The sequence below is a fragment of the Heterodontus francisci genome, chromosome 4 (genome assembly GCF_036365525.1).
Source record: "Heterodontus francisci isolate sHetFra1 chromosome 4, sHetFra1.hap1, whole genome shotgun sequence".
Taxonomy (NCBI): Eukaryota; Metazoa; Chordata; class Chondrichthyes; order Heterodontiformes; family Heterodontidae; genus Heterodontus; species Heterodontus francisci.
Window position 1 is genome coordinate 152,337,869 of NC_090374.1, and position 19,739 is coordinate 152,357,607.

At 43.6% G+C, this 19,739-nt stretch overlaps 1 protein-coding gene across 2 annotated transcripts in view; it reads left to right on the plus strand.

Moving 5' to 3' along the window:
* tnksa (tankyrase, TRF1-interacting ankyrin-related ADP-ribose polymerase a) overlaps positions 1–19,739 on the plus strand; it is a 207,568-nt gene that overhangs the window by 156,446 nt on the left and 31,383 nt on the right. For both annotated transcript variants that reach the window (XM_068030356.1, XM_068030357.1), the window contains 8 exons: positions 3,740–3,959; positions 6,742–6,851; positions 7,700–7,888; positions 8,063–8,300; positions 14,899–14,981; positions 15,916–16,036; positions 16,635–16,732; positions 19,167–19,241. In XM_068030356.1, coding sequence (XP_067886457.1) covers positions 3,740–3,959; positions 6,742–6,851; positions 7,700–7,888; positions 8,063–8,300; positions 14,899–14,981; positions 15,916–16,036; positions 16,635–16,732; positions 19,167–19,241 — 1,134 coding nt within the window. The remainder of the gene's footprint in view (positions 1–3,739; positions 3,960–6,741; positions 6,852–7,699; positions 7,889–8,062; positions 8,301–14,898; positions 14,982–15,915; positions 16,037–16,634; positions 16,733–19,166; positions 19,242–19,739) is intronic.

Here is a 19,739-nt window from a genome sequence, read left to right on the forward strand (position 1 = left end):
CAAGACACTGGAAACGACAATGGCAAACCCAGTCCTGTCAACCCTGCAAAGTCTTCCTTACTGGGGGCTTGTGCCAAAGTTGGGAGAGCTGTCCAACAGACTAGTCAAGCAACAACCTGACATAGTCACACTCACCGAATCATACCATAAAATGTCCCAGACACCATCACCATCCCCGGGTATGTCCTATCCCACCTGCAGGACAGACCGAGCAGAGGTGGTGGCACAGTGGTATACAGTCGGGTGGGAGTTTCCCTGGGAGTCCTCAACATTGACTCCGGAGCCCATGAAGTCTCATGGCATCAGGTCAAACATGGGTAAGGAAACCTCCTGCTGATTACCATCTACCGCGCACCGCCCCCCCCACCCCCACCCCCTTCAGCTGATGAATCAGTACTCCTCCATGGTGAACAGCACTTGGAGGGAGCACTGAGGGTGGCAAGGGCACAGAATATACTCTGGGTGGGGGACTTCAATGCCCATCACCAAGTGTGGCTCGGTAGCACCACTACTGACCGAGCTGGCCGAATCCTAAAGGATGTAGCTGCTAGATTGGGTCTGCGTCAGGTAAAAAGGGAACCAACACCAGGGAAAAACATACTTGACCTTGTCCTCGCCAGTCTGCCTGCCGCAGATGCATCTGTCCATGATAGTATTGGTAGGAATGACCGCTGCATTGTCCTTGTGGAGACCAAGTCACATCTTCCCATTGAGGATACTCTCCATCGTGTTGTGTGGCACTACCGCTGTGCTAAGGGGGATAGATTGCGAACAGATCTAGCAACGCAAAACTGGGCATCCATGAGGCACTGTGGGCCATTAGCAGCAGCAGAATTGTACTCGACCACAATCTGTAACCTCTTGGCTCGGCATATCCCCCACTCTATCATTACCACCAAGCCGGTGTCTCAAGATCACCCTGGTTCGATGAAGAATGCAGGAGGGCATGCCTGGAGCAGAACCAGGCATATCTCAAAATGAGATATCAGCCTGGTGAAGCTACAACACAGGACTACTTGCGTAACAGCATAAGCAGCAAGCGATAGACACAGTTATGTGATCCCACAACCAACAGATCAGATCTAAGCTCTGCAGTCCTGCCACATTTTGTTGTGAATGGTGTCAATTAAACAACTAACTGGAGGAGATGGCTCCACAAATATCCCCATCCTCAATGATGGGGGATCCCAGCACATCAGTGCAAAAGATAAGGCAGTTGCAACAATCTTCAGCCAGATGTGCTGAGTTGATGATCCATCTCAGCCTCCTCCTGAAGTCTCCAGTATCACAGATGCCAGTCTTAAGCCAGTTCGACTCACTCTGCGTGATATCAAGAAACGACTAAAGGCACTGGATACTGCAGAGGCAATGGGCCCTGACAACATTCTGGCAATAGTACTGAGGACTTGTACTCCAGAACGTGTCGCGCCCCTAGCCAAGCTGTTCCAGTACAGCAACAACACTGGCATCTACCCTGCAATGTGGAAAATTCCCAGGTATGTCCTGTACACAAAAAGCAGGACAAATTCAACCCGGCCAATTACCGCCCCATCAGTCTACTCTCAATCATCAGTAAAGTGATGGAAGGTGTCATTGACAGTGCTATCAAGCAGCACTTGCTTAGCAATAATCTGCTCACTGACGCTCAGTTTGGGTTCCACCAGGGCCACTCAGCTCCTGACCTTGTTACAGCCTTGGTTCAAACATGGACAAAGGAGCTGAACTTAAGAGGGGAGGTGAGAGTGACTTCCCTTGACATCAAGGCAGCATTTGACTGAGTATGGCATCAAGGAGCCCTAGCAAAACTGGAGTCAATGGGAATCAGGGGCAAAACTCTCCTCTGGTTGGAGTCTTACCTAGCACAAAGGAAGGTGGTTGTGGTTGTTGGAGGTCAATATTCTGAGTTCCAGGACATCACTGCAGGAGTTCCTCAGGGTAGTGTCCTCGGCCCAACCGTCTTCAGCTGCTCCATCAATGACCTTCCTTCAATCATAAGGTCAGGTGGGGATGTTCGCTGATTGAACACTGTTCAGCACCATTCGCGACTCTTCGGATACTGAAGCAGTCCATTTAGAAATGCAGCAAGACCTGGACAATATCCAGGCTTGGGCTGAGAAGTGGCAAGTAACATTTGTGCCACGCAATTGCCAGGCAATGACCATCTCCAACAAGAGAGAATCTAACCATCTCCCCTTGACATTCAATGGCATTACGATCGCTGAATTCCCCACGTTCAACATCCTGGGGGTTACCATTGACTCAGAAACTGAACTGGAGTAGCCATATAAATACTATGGCTACAAGAGCAGGTCAGAGGCTAGGATTCCTGAGGCAAGTAACTCACCTCCTGACTCCCCAAAACCTGTCGTCCATCTACAAGGCACAAGTCAGGAGTGTGATGGAATACTCTCCACTTGCCTGGATGGCTACAGCTCCAGCAACACTCGAGGTTCGACACCATCCAGGACAAAGCAGTCTGCTTGATTGGCACCCCATCCACAAACCTTCACAACCTCCACCACAGATGCACAGTGGCAGAAGTGTGTACCATCTACAAGATGCACTGCAGCAACTCCTTAAACAGCACCTTCCAAACCTTCGACCACTACCACTTAGAAGGACAAGGGCAGCAGATGCATGGGAACACCATCACCTGCAAATTCCCCTCCAAGTCACATGCCATTCTTACTTGGGACTGTAGCGTCGTTCCTTCACTGTCGCTGGGTCAAAATCCTCAAACCCCCTTCTTAACAGCACTGTGCTTGAACCTACGCCACATGGACTGCAGCACTTCAAGGCGGCAGCTCACCACCACCTTCTCAAGGGCACTTAGGGATGGGCAATAAATGCTGGCCTAGCCAGCGATGCCCACATCCCATGAATTAATAAAAGAATGTTGCCTAAGAGTCTTGTTACTCTTTTACAGCAATGACTACTACAAGAGGGCTGCAATACCAAGGGGTAAAAGTTATGTTACAGCCATACAGAGCTCTGATTCGATCCCATCTGGAGGACTACATTCAGATCTGGGCACCACACTTCAGGAAGCATATCTTGACCTTGGAAGCAGTGTAATGCAAATTCACCAGAATGGTACCGGGGCTGAAAGAGTTTGCATATATTAGTCTTGGACTTACTTGTATGTAGAAGTTTAAGGGGCGATCTAATTGAGGTGTCTAAGATGATAAAAGGAGTTGAAAGGGTTGATAAAGAGAAATTATTTCCTGTGGTGGGGACTCCTGACAAGGGGGCATAACCTTAAAAATTAGAGCTAGATCATCCAGAGGTGATGTCAGAAAGCACTTTTTCGCATAGAGGGTAGTGGAAAGCTGGAACACTGTCCTCCAAAAAGCTGTTGACGTTCGTTTAATTGAAAGTTTGAAAACTGCGATTGATAGATTTTTATTAGGCATAGGTATATTATAAAGGCTAGTAAATGGAGTCAAGATACAGATCAGCCATAATCTAATTGAATGACAACAGGCTCAAGGGTTGAATGGTTACTCCTGTTCTTAAGTGTTCTCAAAAATCATTAAGAATGGAAGCAAAATACTGCAGATGCTGGAAATCTGAAAGGTCACAGACCTGAAACATTAACTCTGCTTCTCTCTCCACAGATGCTGCCTGACCTGCTGGGTATTTCCAGCACTATTTGTTTTTATATCATTAAGAATGGGTCAATTTATGTAAAAGGAAGCTTGTCCTTGTGTGTTATTGCGATCACCTTCATTTTTCTTAGCACGGAGCTGATCCAACAAAGAAGAATAGAGATGGGAACACACCTCTGGACCTTGTGAAAGAAGGGGACACAGATATTCAGGACTTACTGCGTGGCGATGCTGCTCTGCTCGATGCTGCCAAGAAAGGCTGTCTCGCTCGGGTCCAGAAGTTGTGTACCCCAGAGAACATAAATTGCAGAGATACTCAAGGAAGGAACTCAACACCACTTCATCTTGCAGGTAACACCTTGCCTACATGTTGTCCCACTGCTGATCCATTGTTTTACTAACCTGTCCAGTTAATTTGGTCTAAACTTCTCCTTTTCTCACTGAAGTCTGCCCTTTTCCGGTCCAGCGCTCTTATTTTTGACTGTTACTATATTCTGTTTTTATGATGAAACTTTGTTCTCATTTTTCAATTGTTCTCTAACTTTCACATCAGTTTTTTTTTCGTTTGTGGAATGTGGGCGTCGCTGACTAGGCCAGCATTTATTGCCCATCCCTAATTGCCCTTGAGAAGGTGCTGGTGAGCTGCCTTGAACCGCTGCAGTCTTTGGGGTATAGCTACACTCACAGTGCTGTTAGGAAGGGAGTTCCAGGATTTTGACCCAGCGGCAGTGAAGGAACGGCGATATAGTTCCAAGTCAGGATGGTGTGTGACTTGGAGGGGAATTTGCAGCTGGTGTTGTTCCCATGCATCTGCTGGCCTTGTCCTTCTAGGTGGTAGAGGTCGTGGGTTTGGAAGGTGCTGTCGAAAGAGCCTTGGTGAGTTGCTGAAATGCATCTTTGTAGATGGTACGCATGGCTGCCACTGTGTCGGTGAAGGGAGTGAATGTTGAAGGTGGTGGATGGGGTGCCAATCAAGCAGGCTGCTTTATTATGGCTGGTACTGAGCTTCTTGAGTGTTGTTGGAGCTGCACCCATCCAGGCAGGTGGAGGATATTCCATCACACTCCTGACTTGTGCCTTGTAGATGGCAGACAGGCATTGGGGAGTCAGAAGGTGAGCTACTTGCCACAGAATTCCCAGCTGGAATATGTTCAATTCTGGGCACCACACTTTAGGAAGGATGTCAAAGACTTGGAGAGATTTACTAGAATGGTACCAGGGATGAGGGACTTCAATTATGTGGAGAGACTGAAGAAGGTGGGGATTGTTCTCCTTCAAGGAGAGAAGGTTAAGAGGAGATTTGATGGAGGTGTTCAAAATGATATTGGCAGAAGGGTCAGTAACCAGGGAAGCACATAAAACATTTTTTTTTACCCAGCAGGTTGATATGATTTGGAATATGCTGCCTGAAAGGGTGGTGAAAGCAGATGCAGTAGTAGCATTCAAAAGAAAATAGGATAATATTTGAAGGGAGAAAACCTTACAGGGCTATGGGGAAAGAGCAGGGGAATGTGCTTAATTGGCTAGCAGTACCAAAGAGCCAGCACAGGCACGATACACCGCATGGCCTCCTTCTGTGCTGCATCATTCTATAAGTCTATGGCATCTAACGAATGATCACTTTTATGGCATATTGTGGAATTATAACCTGAGCCCACTAACTGGAAGGAAGGAAAAGGGCAAATGCAGTAATGCCTTGTTATATAGTCTCCGAATCTTGCACTGAAGATAACACAGTATGGTAGGGGAGGGAAGGAATCTTCACATTGTCAAGATGCCCTGATTATGTCTAGAAATGCAAGATTACAACATTTGAAACTATCTGATTTGCTTTCTGGCCTTTGGTAATTTTTGTAAATCACCTGTGATTCTATAGCAGAGGACAACGCTTCTCACGCTGAAGTAAGAATAATTAGTCAATGTCCTGTTACATGTAAGAACATGTTTTTCAGGGACTGTGCTGTCAAATGTAAAGCACTGAGAAGTACTCTGACAGTTATTGCTTTAGTTAGTTCGGCGACTTCATTGATAACTGGGTCTGCAAATCCAACAATGATTTATTTAAATTACTGTGTGATAGTCCATTCACAAGTATTTCAATTTTTGGAAGACTGTATGACTTATCAGTTTGTCCATGATTTCAATTTGAAATTTTACCACTTATATTGTCAGTTTCAGGTGATTTAGTGAGAAACTTTCAGGTGAAACAGTCTCGCATTGCCACAAAATTAAATCAAACTTTGAATTCTTCAATAAAATATAAGCCTAGATAAATTTAAAATGCCTAGGTTTCAGCAGTTGCACTCTTGCCTTGGAGGCAGTAGGTTGTGAGTTCAAGTCCCACTACGGAAAACTGAGCACATAATCTAGGCTGACACTCGAGTGCAGCACTGAAGGACTGTTGCACTGCTGGAGGTGCTTGCTGTCTTTCAGATGAGACATATAACTGAAATACCATCTGCTCTCTTGGGTGGACATAAAAGATCCTGTGATGCCATTTGAAGAAGAGCAGTGTCTTGGTGTCCTAGCCAGTACATATCCCTCGAGCAATGCTACTAAAAAAAAGTCATTACCTCATTGGTTTTTGTGAGACCTCACTGCGTGAAAATTGATAGCCATTCCCAGCAATAATGACTACTCTTCATTGTCCTTTAGGGTGCCCTGACATTGTTAAAAACACTATGTAAATACAAATCCTTTTCTTTCTAAAATAGAATATTTATTGGCAGCCAATGATTTATGAAAAATCAAACCACTCCTTTTCAGTAGGTTGAAGATGGTGATTCCAGTGATGGCTCTGCAGAAACAGCTAATGTGGCAAACACCTGGTACTCAATCATGATTCAACTGCTGTGGCTACCTCTCAGTTTCACAGTCCCTAAACAACATGTTAGAATAGGCATTTCATGAATTTGCCTCTTCAGAGTGTGTTGACACACACGTTAATATGTTATCCACCTTGGCTACAGATGTGCCCCTGATCAGGAATTTGAAGTTTGATTGTAAGGCAATGATAAGGAAGTTCCCGAAATAGCTAATTCTGTAAAACTTAACACAAATACTAATGATCCCAGAAATAGTTGAAAAATATACATACTGCAATATTTTTAATTAATCTGTTTTTATTTCACAGCTGGCTATAATAACCTTGAAGTTGCTGATTATCTTCTGGAGCATGGTGCAGATGTTAATGCACAAGATAAAGGAGGCCTTATTCCCCTTCATAATGCAGCATCCTATGGGGTAAGAAAATGCTACTTTATCACCTGTCACTAATTCTCATAACATTCAAAAAGAAGCTGGAAGAGTTCTGGAGAGTAGCCAACATCCATACATGTAGAAGGCACATGTGCCATCGAGGGTTGATACTCAGTCACCCTGGCTCTGGGAGTTCAATTGCACTCTGGGGGTTGAAGAGGAGGTTCTACAGTTTTTTCCTAAATTGACCTGAATCTTTCTCTCTTTCGGCTTATCTGGGTAATTGCATGGCTGCGAAGGATAGGGAGGGTTGATGGGGGTAATTGTATGCAGGAGTTACATCATACGAGGATTGAACAAGCTCGATGGACCTGCTGCTGTTTTCTTGTCCTTTTAAATACATTTGTCTAACTTAGATGTAATTAACCACTTAAGTCAAGGTAATCGAGCCAAAACGCAATTGTGAAGTGTACAGATCAGTAAATAGACAGATCAGAAACCAGATTAGGGATGTTTTTGTCTGGAAATACACCTGATTTTTTTTGTGTGTTTAACCTGTTTGATCTTTTTTTGAAGAAAACAATGACAAAAACTATTAGGTCAGGTTCCCAATGTTTGCAATAGTAGGAAGGCTAAAGCATAAATTGATATTCTTAATTTTTAATGTAGAATATTATAACACAGAAGCAGGCCATTCAGCCCGTTGCGTTTATGCTGATGTTTAATCATAGAAATTACACCACAGAAACAGCATTTGGCCGATCGCAGCTGTGCTGTTGCTACTGCTTCAGCTGAATCAATTTAGTCCCTGCCCTTTCCCCATATTCTTTTTCAAATATATTTGAATATAGGTAAAGGTACAATTTTAAGGTCCTATTTTGCTTTCCTTTCAGCATGTGGATATTGCAGCACTTTTAATCAAATACAACACCTGCGTCAATGCAACTGATAAGTGGGCCTTCACTCCATTGCATGAAGCAGCACAGAAAGGAAGGACACAGCTTTGTGCTCTGCTACTGGCTCATGGGGCAGACCCTACCATGAAGAACCAGGAAGGCCAGACTCCTTTAGATTTGGCTACAGTATGTTCTAATTTCAAAACAGTAACAAGTATTTGTTTTGCATTTTGGTAGTGTGTGTTTACATTGCTGATGATGGGAGCTACATAAATTGATGGTTAATATTTGAGAACTTTTAGTGTGTTTAATATTTCTGAGGCTGGGCACTTGTAAATGTTCTTGTTTTTCTTATTTCAGGCTGACGACATCAGGGCCTTGCTCATTGATGCTATGCCACCAGAAGCCCTCCCTAGTTGTTACAAACCTCAGGCAACTGTTGTTAGTGCAGCAGTGATCTCACCAGCCTCAACTCCCTCTTGTTTGTCTGCTGCTAGCAGTATAGATAACCTGACTGGCCCACTCGCAGAGTTGGCTGTTAGTGGTGCCTCAGGTGCGGCTGATGGAGCTACCGGCACTGAGAGGAAAGAAGGGGAAGGTAGGCTGACTAAAACAAGTGTTCTATTGATGTCAGTTGTGGGGAAAGTCTCACAATAGCTGTGCCTTCAGGAAAGAGCTCAACAGTCCTAGATTTATGCAAGATGCTTTATTTGAAAAATCCATAGTACCAGAATATAGTATACCCTATGATAAAGTAATCGCGTAACTGAGTTTCTCTTTTAAAGATGAAAGCAGGAGCAATGTTTTGTTCCTCTCTGACGGAAACCACACCTGCCAAATGGAAACATATTAATTTTGTCATATTGAACATTATTTGAACTTTTTACGGGACATTGAATATAACTTCTTTTAAAGGACTCACTGAGGGGTTAAGCTAAAAACACTGCGTTTTTAAAGTCAAATCCTGTTATGGCCAAACCAGAAAAGGGGCCAGAGGGGAGCCTGAGACCCCTTCCTCATCCGGTCGTAACAGAAATTTGGGGGCTGGCATCTGGATTGGACCCACAGACAAATGAGAAATTGGAAGTGGGAAGCCAAATTGATCTGAATCAAAACAAAAGACTTCAGTACAGGTTTTCTTTTGGTTGTGTGTGCTGGAATACTAACAAGTCCGCGACCAAAGCCGGTAACTCCCCAAGCCAGGGTGAAATAACTTGGGATAAGTTTAGGCACTATGTATGGAAGAGTTGAGAAATATGGCTGAGCAGTGTGGGATCACGTTCCGTGCCGAAGCTAGGAAATCGGACTAGTAGCCAACCATTTCTCCCTCGAATCTGGAGAATCAGAGGCAGGGTTCGAATTTGAGTCAGGCAGAGTAATATTGGCAAAGATACAATTGGAACAGAGGAAACCTGAACTAGAAAGCAGGGAAAGAGAGAGAGAGAAAAAGAAATTTCTGGAAGGAACAGGAGGAAAGTGAGCTGAGGCAGCTTGAGTTAGCTAGGGGGCAACAGAGTAACCCCAGTAAAAGCATGGCCAATATGGAAAATAGTAACAAAAACAAGAAATGCTGGAATCACTCAGCAGGTCTGGCAGCATCTGTGGAAAGAGAAGCAGAGTTAACGTTTCGGGTCAGTGACCCTTCTTCGGAACTGACAAATATTAGAAAAGTCACAGATTATAAGCAAGTGAGGTGGGGGTGGGGCAAGAGATAACAAAGGAGAAGGTGCAGATTGGACCAGACCACATAGCTGACCAAAAGGTCATGGAGCAAAGGCAAACAATATGTTAATGGTGTGTTGAAAGACAAAGAATTAGTACAGATTAGGTGTGAATACACTGAATATTGAACAGCAGCAAGTGCAAACCTGAAAAAAACAGTGGGTAAGCAAACTGAACAAACTAAGATGAAATGAAATAAATGCAAAAAAAGATAGTAAAAAATGTAAAAAAGAATGTAAAAAGAAAAGGAAGAAAAAATAACTAAAAATGAAAGTAAAATGGGGGGCTGTCATGCTCTGAAATTATTGAACTCAATGTTCAGTCCGGCAGGCTGTAGTGTGCCTAATCGGTAGATGAGATGCTGTTCCTCAAGCTTGCGTTGATGTTCACTGGAACACTGCAGCAATCCCAGGACAGAGATGTGAGCATGAGAGCAGGGGGGAGTGTTGAAATGGCAAGCAACCGGAAGCTCAGGGTCCTGCTTGCGAACTGAGCGGAGATGTTCCGCAAAGCGGTCACCCGGTCTGCGCTTGGTCTCCCCAATGTAGAGGAGACCACACTGTGAGCAGCGAATACAGTATACTACATTGAAAGAAGTACAAGTAAATCACTGCTTCACCTGAAAGGAGTGTTTGGGGCCTGGGATAGTGAGGAGAGAGGAGGTAAATGGGCAGGTATTACACCTCCTGCGATTGCAGGGGAAGGTGCCCTGGGACGGGGACGAGGTGGTGGGGGTAATGGAGCAGTGGACCAGGGTGTCGCGGAGGGAACGATCCCTTCGGAATGCTGACAGGGGAAGGGAGGGGAAGATGCGACTGGTAGTGGCATCACGCTGGAGGTGGCGAAAATGGCGGAGGATGATCCTTTGGATATGGAGGCTGGTGGGATGAAAAGTGAGGACAAGGGGAACCCTGTCACGGTTCTGGGAGGGAGGGGAAGGGGTGAGGGTAGAGGTGCGGGGAATGGGTCGGACACGGTTGAGGGCCCTGTCAACCACAGTGGGGAGAAATCCTCGGTTGAGGAAAAAGGAGGTCATATCAGAAGCACCGTCATGGAAGGTAGCATCATCAGAGCAGATGCGTAAATAGTAATTTGGGGCTGTGTGCTGAGTTCTTGAAATCTTCCAGTTGATTCCAAAATTCAGTGAGGGAGATGTGGAAGCATTTTTTGTATCTTTTGAGAAACTTGCAAGGCAGTTAAAATAGGCGGATGAGAGTTGGACTCTCCTGCTGCAAAGTAAGCTAACTGGAAAAGCCCATGAGGTTTATTCCCTGTTGCCAGATGAGAGTTCATCAAATTATGAACTGACTAAAGATGCTATCCTCAGGGCAGCTGAGCTTGTACCGGAAGCCAACCGCCAGAAGTTCCGATCCTTCCAGAAACAAGCTGCTCAAGCTTACTTGGAGTTTGAGATAAGTAAGCAGCTGGCTTTTGATCAGTGGTTGAGGGCTCTTAAAGTGCAGCCTAGCTATGAAAACCTCAGAGAAGTAATTCTCCTCAAGAAATTTAAAAGCACTCTCCCACTCTCCATAAAGACCCCTGTGGAGGAACAAAAAGTACATAGAGCGAGGCAAGCCACAGTTCTGGCTGATGAGTTTGCTCGAATATACAAGTCGGTTCTCCAGGGGAAAACCTTTCCTAGTCACCCCCACAAATCCGTAAAGGCCAAAGGGTGGGAAGATGATGGGAGCCTAAGCAGTCCTGGGAGAAAAAGAAAATTTGGACACACAGAGGGCCCTCCTGCAGGCAAAAAGGATAGTACTGTAAGTAAAAGTGAGACCCAGAGGCTTGCATGCTTCCATTGTAATAAGGCAGGTCATCTAAGAGCTGACTGCAGGACACTACGGGGAAAGCCTGTACGGTTAATCAAGGCACACCTGCTCAGTGAAGGAGAAGGGACCCTGATGGAAAGTGCAGCAGAACAAGTTGTGGCTTTGACTGCAGCAGTAAGACCCAGAAAAAATGTTGCTGTGGGTGCAGGAAAATTTAATAGGATACCTGAAGGTTATCAGGATTTTGTGTCTGAAGGGAGAGTAACCCCATACCCCTCAACTGGGGAAGGCAAGCCCATGGTAATCCTCAGGGACACGGGCCACCAGATCCCTTTTACTGGGAAAATGCCTGACCTTTTCCCCAGAGAGGTCAGTAAATACCAGAATGGTGGTGAATGGTATTGGAGGGCAGTGTACACCTGTACCTTTACATCGGATGCACTTGGAGTGCGACCTAGTTTCGAGACCGGTGACCATAGGGATTGTTCCTTTGCTTGTGGACGGGGTTGGCCTCCTAGGTAATGATCTAGAGGGGGTGAATGTGTTAGCTTCCTCAGTAGTGAAAGAGAGACTGCAGGAGGTCAGAGAGACTGGGCAGTGGCAGGAGACGGTCCCCTGCAGTTTCCCTGATTGTGTAGTGACTCGGGCCATGGCCAAACCAGCTCCTCCAGAGGAGACTGAATCAACACTGCAGACACCTGACCATGTGGTCTGCCTGTCTGAAACTTTCTTTGGAAAGTTAGTGGACCCAGGGAATGGATTAAATGGATCTTCCCTAGCTGAGGCTCAGCGAGCCGACCCGAGTATTGAGAGAGATAGCACAGGCTGCCCAGACTGAAATTGAAGCAGAGGGAGTCCCTGATTGCTACTATTTAAAGAATGATGAGGAAATGGAGTTCTCCTCACAGACCTGAGAGCAAGGAGTGAGCAGTGGTTCACCAGGTAGTGGTGCTACAGAAGTACCGGAAAGAAATATTAAGAAGGGCCCACGAGACAACAGTGGCTGTACATGTTGTACGAGAAACCAAAGCCTGCATAAGACAGCAGTTTGATTGGTCAAAACTCCACAAAGATGTGGTGGAATACTGTAGGAGTTGCCACGTGCCAGGTTGAGGGGAAACCACAATCTGCAGTGAAATCTGCACCCCTAAGTCCTGTACCGGCATTTGGAGGACCCTCCAGCAGAGGGCTGGTGAATTTTGAGGGACCCTGCCAAGAACAAAAGGGGGCAGACAGGCACAGATCTGGCAAAAAGTTAGAGAGGAATGGGGGAAAAGGGACAAAGAGGACAGGTTACAGGAGGTCTGGGAGGATTCCCAAATGAAAACCCCTACTGTCTGATCAGCTAACCCCAAAACGTTTGAAAAATTAGACCCCACATCCTCCTATGTAAATACAGACACCAGAAGCACCCCACCAGAATTGCTGACGGCTTTTACAGAAACCTGCAGAGACAAAGAATGTCCTCAAGAGGGCAAAGAAACTGAGGGTGATGCGTCACCTAGTCGAAGTGCCGCAGGGGAGTGCAGTAGAATCTGGACCAATACCTGAAAGCAGAATGTCCCAGAGGACAAAGGGAAGATTAGCAAAGAATCCACCCCCACAGTCGGGATAAGAGGGAACCAACAATGCCCTGAAGTGAACTGCACTTGCGTGACTCACCAGAGCGCTGAAAGTGAGGTCAGAGTGAATCCTCCCACTGCTGCCTTCCATGATCAGGGCTGACTAAATCTAACCATCCCCTTGCAGACCCTAATCGGAACAAAGACACCCTAGACAATCATGGAAATATGCAAGCCTCAAACCTCCCCAAAAATCACATGTTTATTGGGATGCCTGGTCCCAATTAATTGCAAGCCGATAGGGAAGAAACCCTTGGGTAACACGTAACTATCTCAGACCCACCTCAAGGAAAAGGGACAGTTTAAAGCAGCACTGCTACAAAGGAAAGACAGGCTGAAACAATTTTTTAAATTTCTGAATGAATGAGGGAAATGCATATGTGCTTTCCTGTATTGTCTCTTCCTTCTAGTTTATACTGAAATGTTGTCCTAATGTCGCATTTTATTTGGCGAGAGGTGGAGGTGTGACGGAAACCAAACCTGACAAATGGAAACCTATTAATTTCTTCATATGGAACACTACTTGAACTTTTTCCTGGACGTTGAACATAACTTGTTTAAAAGGACTCACTGAGGGCTTAAGCTAAAAACACAGTACTTTAAAAGTTAAACCCTGTTAGGGCCAAATCAGGAAAGGGACCAGAGGGGAGCCTGAGACCTCTTCCTCACCCAGCCGTGACATACCTTGTATCTTCTGAAATTTCTGTCAAGCTTCGCTGTTGCTGGGTATAGTTAGTTTAGTTATCCTGAATCAAAGTTACCCAGGCAAGGACCATAGTCCCAACCAATGACTTACTTGAAAGCCATGACCTATCACCAGGATTCTGATAAAACACAATAGATGTGATTGAGCTATGATGATATGCTGCCTGGCATTGCACACAAGTCATCTACAGATATATAGATTTTTAATTTGTTGTCAGGGTTTTAGCAATATTGTTATGGTTGTATTTATCCCTCGTTGCCCTGAGAAGATGGTGGACCATCTTGAACCACTGCAGTATATAGTGTTCATTGGTGCTTCCACATGGTGTTGAGTAGGGAATTCTAAGATATTGACCTGGTGACATTGAAAGAACATAAATATATGTCCAAGTCAGGGTGGTGTGTCGCTTGGAGGGGAACTTGGAAGTCATCTTGTTCCCACAGCATTCCTGCTCTGGTTTTCAGTGGGAGTGTTGCAGAGTTGGCCAATGTTGTCAAAGTAACCTTGGTGAATTGTTGCAATGCATCCTGTACATAGTATGTACTGCAGCCACAGCACGCCTACGTTGGAGATGGTGCTTAGTAAGGTTGGTGACGGATGCCAATGAAGCGATCTGCCCTTATTGCTCTTCCCTGGATGGCGTTGACCTTGTGACTATTGCAGTTTCACACATTCAGGCAAGTGGTCAGTATTCATCACACTCCTGATGTATTTTATTGATGTTGGAGAGAGGTTGAGGGGTCAGGAGGTGAGCAATGTTCCCTCTAAACTGCATGGCACCACAACAACCCCATAGGTCCTGCACAGTAATCTGCCCCTTTAAGTTACCCCGCCTGTGTGGCTGCGCAAAAAAATGTAAAGGGCCCGTGCATTTTAAATGAATCGACTGAGCACTGCAAAACAAAGTGGTATGTTGGAGGTGAGCCACAGAGTACCTAACCTCTGTCCTGCTCTTGTAGCCGTTTTTCAATTCTTATAAATGCTCAGTGTCTGGTATTCAGTCGTCATTGAAGCAACTGAATTGCATCTTGTTACTAATCCACGCTGACACCATTGTCGTATTTCATTAATATGAAGTTGGAGCCACCTGTTTGGGTGTTTCTAGATGATCCCATGACATACTTGGGAAACTGGGCAGGGTGTTCTGGTGCCCTGGCCATTGTTCCTCCTGAACCAACACCACTGTTGGATATTGGCATGTACAAGGTGGATACCTGTACTAGATGAGTAGTTCATTGGGTGTGAAGTGCTTTAACACTGTCTGAAGCCATGATAAGATGCTAAAATAATGCAGGGTTTTTTCCTTTATGCATTTAATGCTCATATATTTAATTTGATATTGAAAACTATGAACAGTTGTATTTTTTTTTCCAGTTACTGTACTTGACATGAACATAAACCAGTTCCTTAAAAGTCTAGGTTTGGAACACCTGCGGGATATTTTTGAAAGGGAACAGGTAAGTGAAAATCAAAATTAAAACAAAAATGCTGGAAATACTCAGGTCAGGCAGCATCTGTGGAACAAAAAACAGGTTGATGACCTTTCAGTAGAACAGGAAACAGGTGTAACAAATTTTAAGCAAGTACATAGGCAGGGAAAGGGGGGTGGGGATGAAGAACGAAAGGTGATGGTCTCTGATGGAGTGGAAGACAGTAAAGATTAAATGGCAAAAGGGATGGTGATGCAAGGTAATGGGACAAGTAAAGAAACAAAGGTTGGGTCTGGAGGAGATTTAAATGGGAATAGCAGAATTCATGCCAACAGCTGCTGTACAAAAAAAATGGGGGCAGAGGCTAGATCTGAAATTGTTGAACTGCATATTGAATTCTGAAGGCTTTGAAGTGCTTAATATAAATATGAGGTGCAATTCTTTGATATTACATTGAGCTTCATTGGAACACTGGTAGAGATAAGAGTGGGAGTGAGGCAGAGAATTCAAAAGAGAGGCGACTGGAAGCTTGGGGTCACACGGACTGAATGAAGGTGTTCTGCAAAGCGATCACTCAATCAGCATTTGGTCTCCCCAATGTACAGTGCATCATGAGCAGTGAATGCAATATACTAAATTCAAAGAAGTACAAGTGAATGGCTGTTTCACTTGGAAGGAGTGTGTGGGATCCTGGAAAGTGGGGGGAAACGGTGAAAAGGCAGGTGTTTCCAATGCTTGAAGAGGAAGGTGCCATGGGAAGAGGAAGGGTTGTTGTGGGATAATTGAGGAGTGAACCAAGATGTTGCAGAAGGACCAGTACCTTTGGAATGCTGAGAGAGGAAGATAGGTTAATGGTGGAAATTGAAAATCGAAGTTTTTTTTATCTTGGGGTGGCAACATTTAATAATTTGAATGGCTGTTTTCTTAGCTGTAGGATTTGATGATGTGCTGAAATTTTCAGATCACTTTGGATGTGCTGGCAGACATGGGACATGAGGAGCTGAAAGAGATTGGAATTAATGCCTACGGGCACCGTCACAAATTAATCAAGGGTGTTGAACGGCTGCTTGGGGGGCAACAAGGTAAACTGAACTACTATTTGCTTGTTTTAGATTGGAAACTACAGTATTTTCATGCAGCTGCTTGGGACAGAATTTTAAAACTTCCTGCCTAAACTTTATGGCTTAGGAAACGTGTGTAGACGTCAAAGCTTTCTCCTTGCTAATATTGTGGAATGCATTGTTGGATAAACATTATTTAAACTGTGCTTTGAAATTTGAAGTCTTTGGAAATTGAACCTTATGTGTTTAACTTATTCCTATCAGTTTTTTTTACCTCTTAGGCAGAGTTGATTATATTTTAGCACTAAGTGTGTAAAGTAAAATCAGCCAGTCACAATCTTACCAGTCTGTAGAACGTGGCATTAGTAAATAGCTTTCTTCCATTTTGACCATTAAATCTGCCCCACATACCAGAACTTACTTTGACTTTCAGGCATGCCATACACAGGAACTTGTCTGGTTCTGGGACATGTTATGTTTTATCTGTCCTGATGTCATTATGACCACCTTCTTGAGATGTCTGTTCACATGAGACCACTTGTGCCTGATGCTTGTCTCTGTGCTCAGTAAGATTGCTGGATGAATTTTAATCAGCTAATGTTGATTGCCCTCTTCCCAGGTGCAAATCCTTACCTGACTTTCCATTGTGCAAGCCAAGGAACCATTCTTATCGATCTTGCGCCAGATGACAAGGAGTACCAGTCAGTGGAAGAGGAGGTACTGTTAACTTTATACTTGTTGGGTTTGAGAACAAAATAAGCAGTAGTCTTTTGCTTCAGCCTTTGGAATTTCCTCTCTAAACTCCTCCCCTCTACCTCACTCTCCTTTAAGACCCTGATTAAAACCCATCTCTTTGACCAAGCTTTTAATATAATTACGATTTCCTTTGGCTGGGTGTTCATTTTTTCAATATGTTTGAATGCTTTTGGCATTTTCCTATATCAAGGCATTATATAAATGCAAGTTGGTTTGTTACAGTTCTGTAGTTCACTACATATATCACTTCAAACAATAATTGAACATGGCTAATTCAATTCATACCTAGTGTGCACTGCTCTGTGTATTGTGACTTCCTGTTCATGTGCGCGTCTGCAATGATCAAATAACTTTTTGAATAATTACACGCAGTACCATGTATATTATTTACATTAGCACATCCGCCTTAGGTGTTGGAAAATTAAATCAAAACTTAAATTATGTCAGTTTTCAGAATTCTAGTTTTCAATAAGCTGAAAAACTGACCTTGATGGCCAACTTAGTCAAGCTGAGACAAATTTTTCTGATAGGGGTCCCAACTCCAAAATTGATGCTGGGTTCAGTATACTCCTGAAAAAGAATGTAGATGGAAATGAAGAAATAGAGGTGAAAAGAATTGGAAAGGGTGGAGGATGGAAGGAAACTCATTAATTTATCTGTATGCCATTGTTATTTGAGCAAATTAATGCTGCTGTAGGATATAGCTTTTACCCAATGATCAAGCTGCTGACAGTCAAACGTTTAAACAATTATCACATTCAAGGGTAATGCCAGATGTGGGGAAGGCGAATTTCCAAATAAAGTTGAAGTTTTAACACTCTGGATACTAACTGATTGTTCTGGTGTTCCTATTCAGTAGTCTTGTATTGAGCACTTATAGATGATAGTTTGAGCTATGGGAAGGTTACAATACAGAACGCTATTCAAACTTGCCTGCCACTTGCAGTTTATCAGTCCCCACATTAAAGTGGTAGCTGCCTGGGGAGGATTTCTGAGGCATTAACCTGGGGGGGTGTCTGTGTATTGGGGCAGTGCAGAGGGAAAGTTAGTAAATTAAGTGCTGAGCTATTATGTTTGCATAGTTTTGCTTCCTGAACATTGAGAAAAATACAATTTAAGCCTAATCTTACATTATAAGATTTTTGGGCTGTAGACAGCTGCCATATGAAGGGCATCTGCTGCATATGGTTCAAGAAGTTTTGAACTCTTGCTACTTGTCATCCATATTTGCAAGAGTATGGTCGCTGAAAAGGAAATAATTTAAGCAGCAGTAGCTGTTCTTTTCCTCTGCTGTCTCTACCTGTTACAGGCAGTGGTGAACAGGTTCATTGTTGTCTATTCTGACTAAAGCATCATCTTTAGTTGAAGTTGAGAAGCAAATGCAACAATAATTTTAACTGAATTTTTTGTAAACAATGTAGATTAAAATAGCTCTTGTATTCTTGGTTGTAAGTGCGTTCACTAATCAAAAACAAGGTGTGCATTGGGGAGGCGGTGGCTTAGTGGTAATGTCACTGCACTAGTAACGCAGAGACCCAGGGTACTGCTCTGCGGACATGGGTTGGAATCCCACCACGGCAGAAGGTGGCATTTGAATTCAATTAATAAAAATCTGGAATTAAAAAAACTAGTCAAATGATGGCCATGAAACCATTGTTGATTGTTGTAAAAATCCATCTGGTTCACTAATGTTTTTAGGGAAGGAAATCTGCTGTCCTTACCTGGTCTGGCCTACATGTGACTCCAGACCCATAGCAATGTGGTTGACTCTTAAATGCCCTCTGAAATGGCCTAGCAAGCCACTCAGTTGTATCGAACTGCTACGATGTCAAAGGACTGCAGCAGCTCGCCACCACTTTCTCAAGGATAATTAGGGGTGGGCAATAAATGCTGGCCTAGCCAGTGACATCCACATCCCAGAACAAATTTTTAAAAAAATATTGATATAGTCCTTATCTTTTCGTTCTCTGTGAATATGTTTGCTACGTATGGAAAATTATTATGGAGCTAATTTGTAACATGCTAGTCTGTGAGTTGTTGAGCTATTGAGAAATCATTTGTGCTGAAAGGAAATTAGTTATTAATATAAGTAATGTACAAATCTGGTGAGGTTTCATTTAGCATATCACCTTTGGAATTATAGCATTACTACAGTGACCACACTTCAAAAGTACTTAATTGACTATAAAACGCTTTGGGATGTCTTGAGTTCGTGAAAGGTGCTCTGTAAATGCAAGTTCTCTCTTTCCTTTTCTTTCTTGAAGATATTTGGTTAAGTGCTATCATAAGAAACAACTTAAATTTATACATGCCCTATCTTGTCCTCAAAACATCCTAAGGCAAAGTCTAGTCCCATTATAGAGAAATGGACACTGACAAAGATATTGTTATTTAGATGCAAAGCACAATCCGTGAACACAGAGATGGTGGGACAGCAGGTGGAGTTTTTAATAGATACAACATCATTAAGGTAAGAAGTTACTGTAGAATATTTTGCAGTGGTTATTTTGAGTTCTCTTATTCAAACACAATTTAAATGTTCAGAAAAAATTGTCAAGTTAAAATTCAAGCATATCATTTCAGGACTTTTGTAGGTCATGAAGACAATTGCTACCTAATTACTGAGAGAAAATCGGATGCAATATTGCATCATGTTAGTGGCAGTGGATGTTGCTCTGTCCCTCAAAGGCACGTACCACCTGAGTATTGTCTTTTTCCTAATTTTGGATCAGACCCATACTCTAGTATAAATAAAACCTTTTTTTAATTCACTTGACCTTTTTCAGTGTTTAATATTTTTTAAATGATCCCTTGAAGAAGCAAAATGTCTTCTGGATTCAAGTGTTAATATTCACCTCTGTGTTAACACTTGCTCTCCTGCACTTGTTCAGCCTTTACATACAAAGACAGCGTTGCTTGTATCTTATGGGGAAAATAACTTGAGGTACTGTCTAGGAATTTCACATCA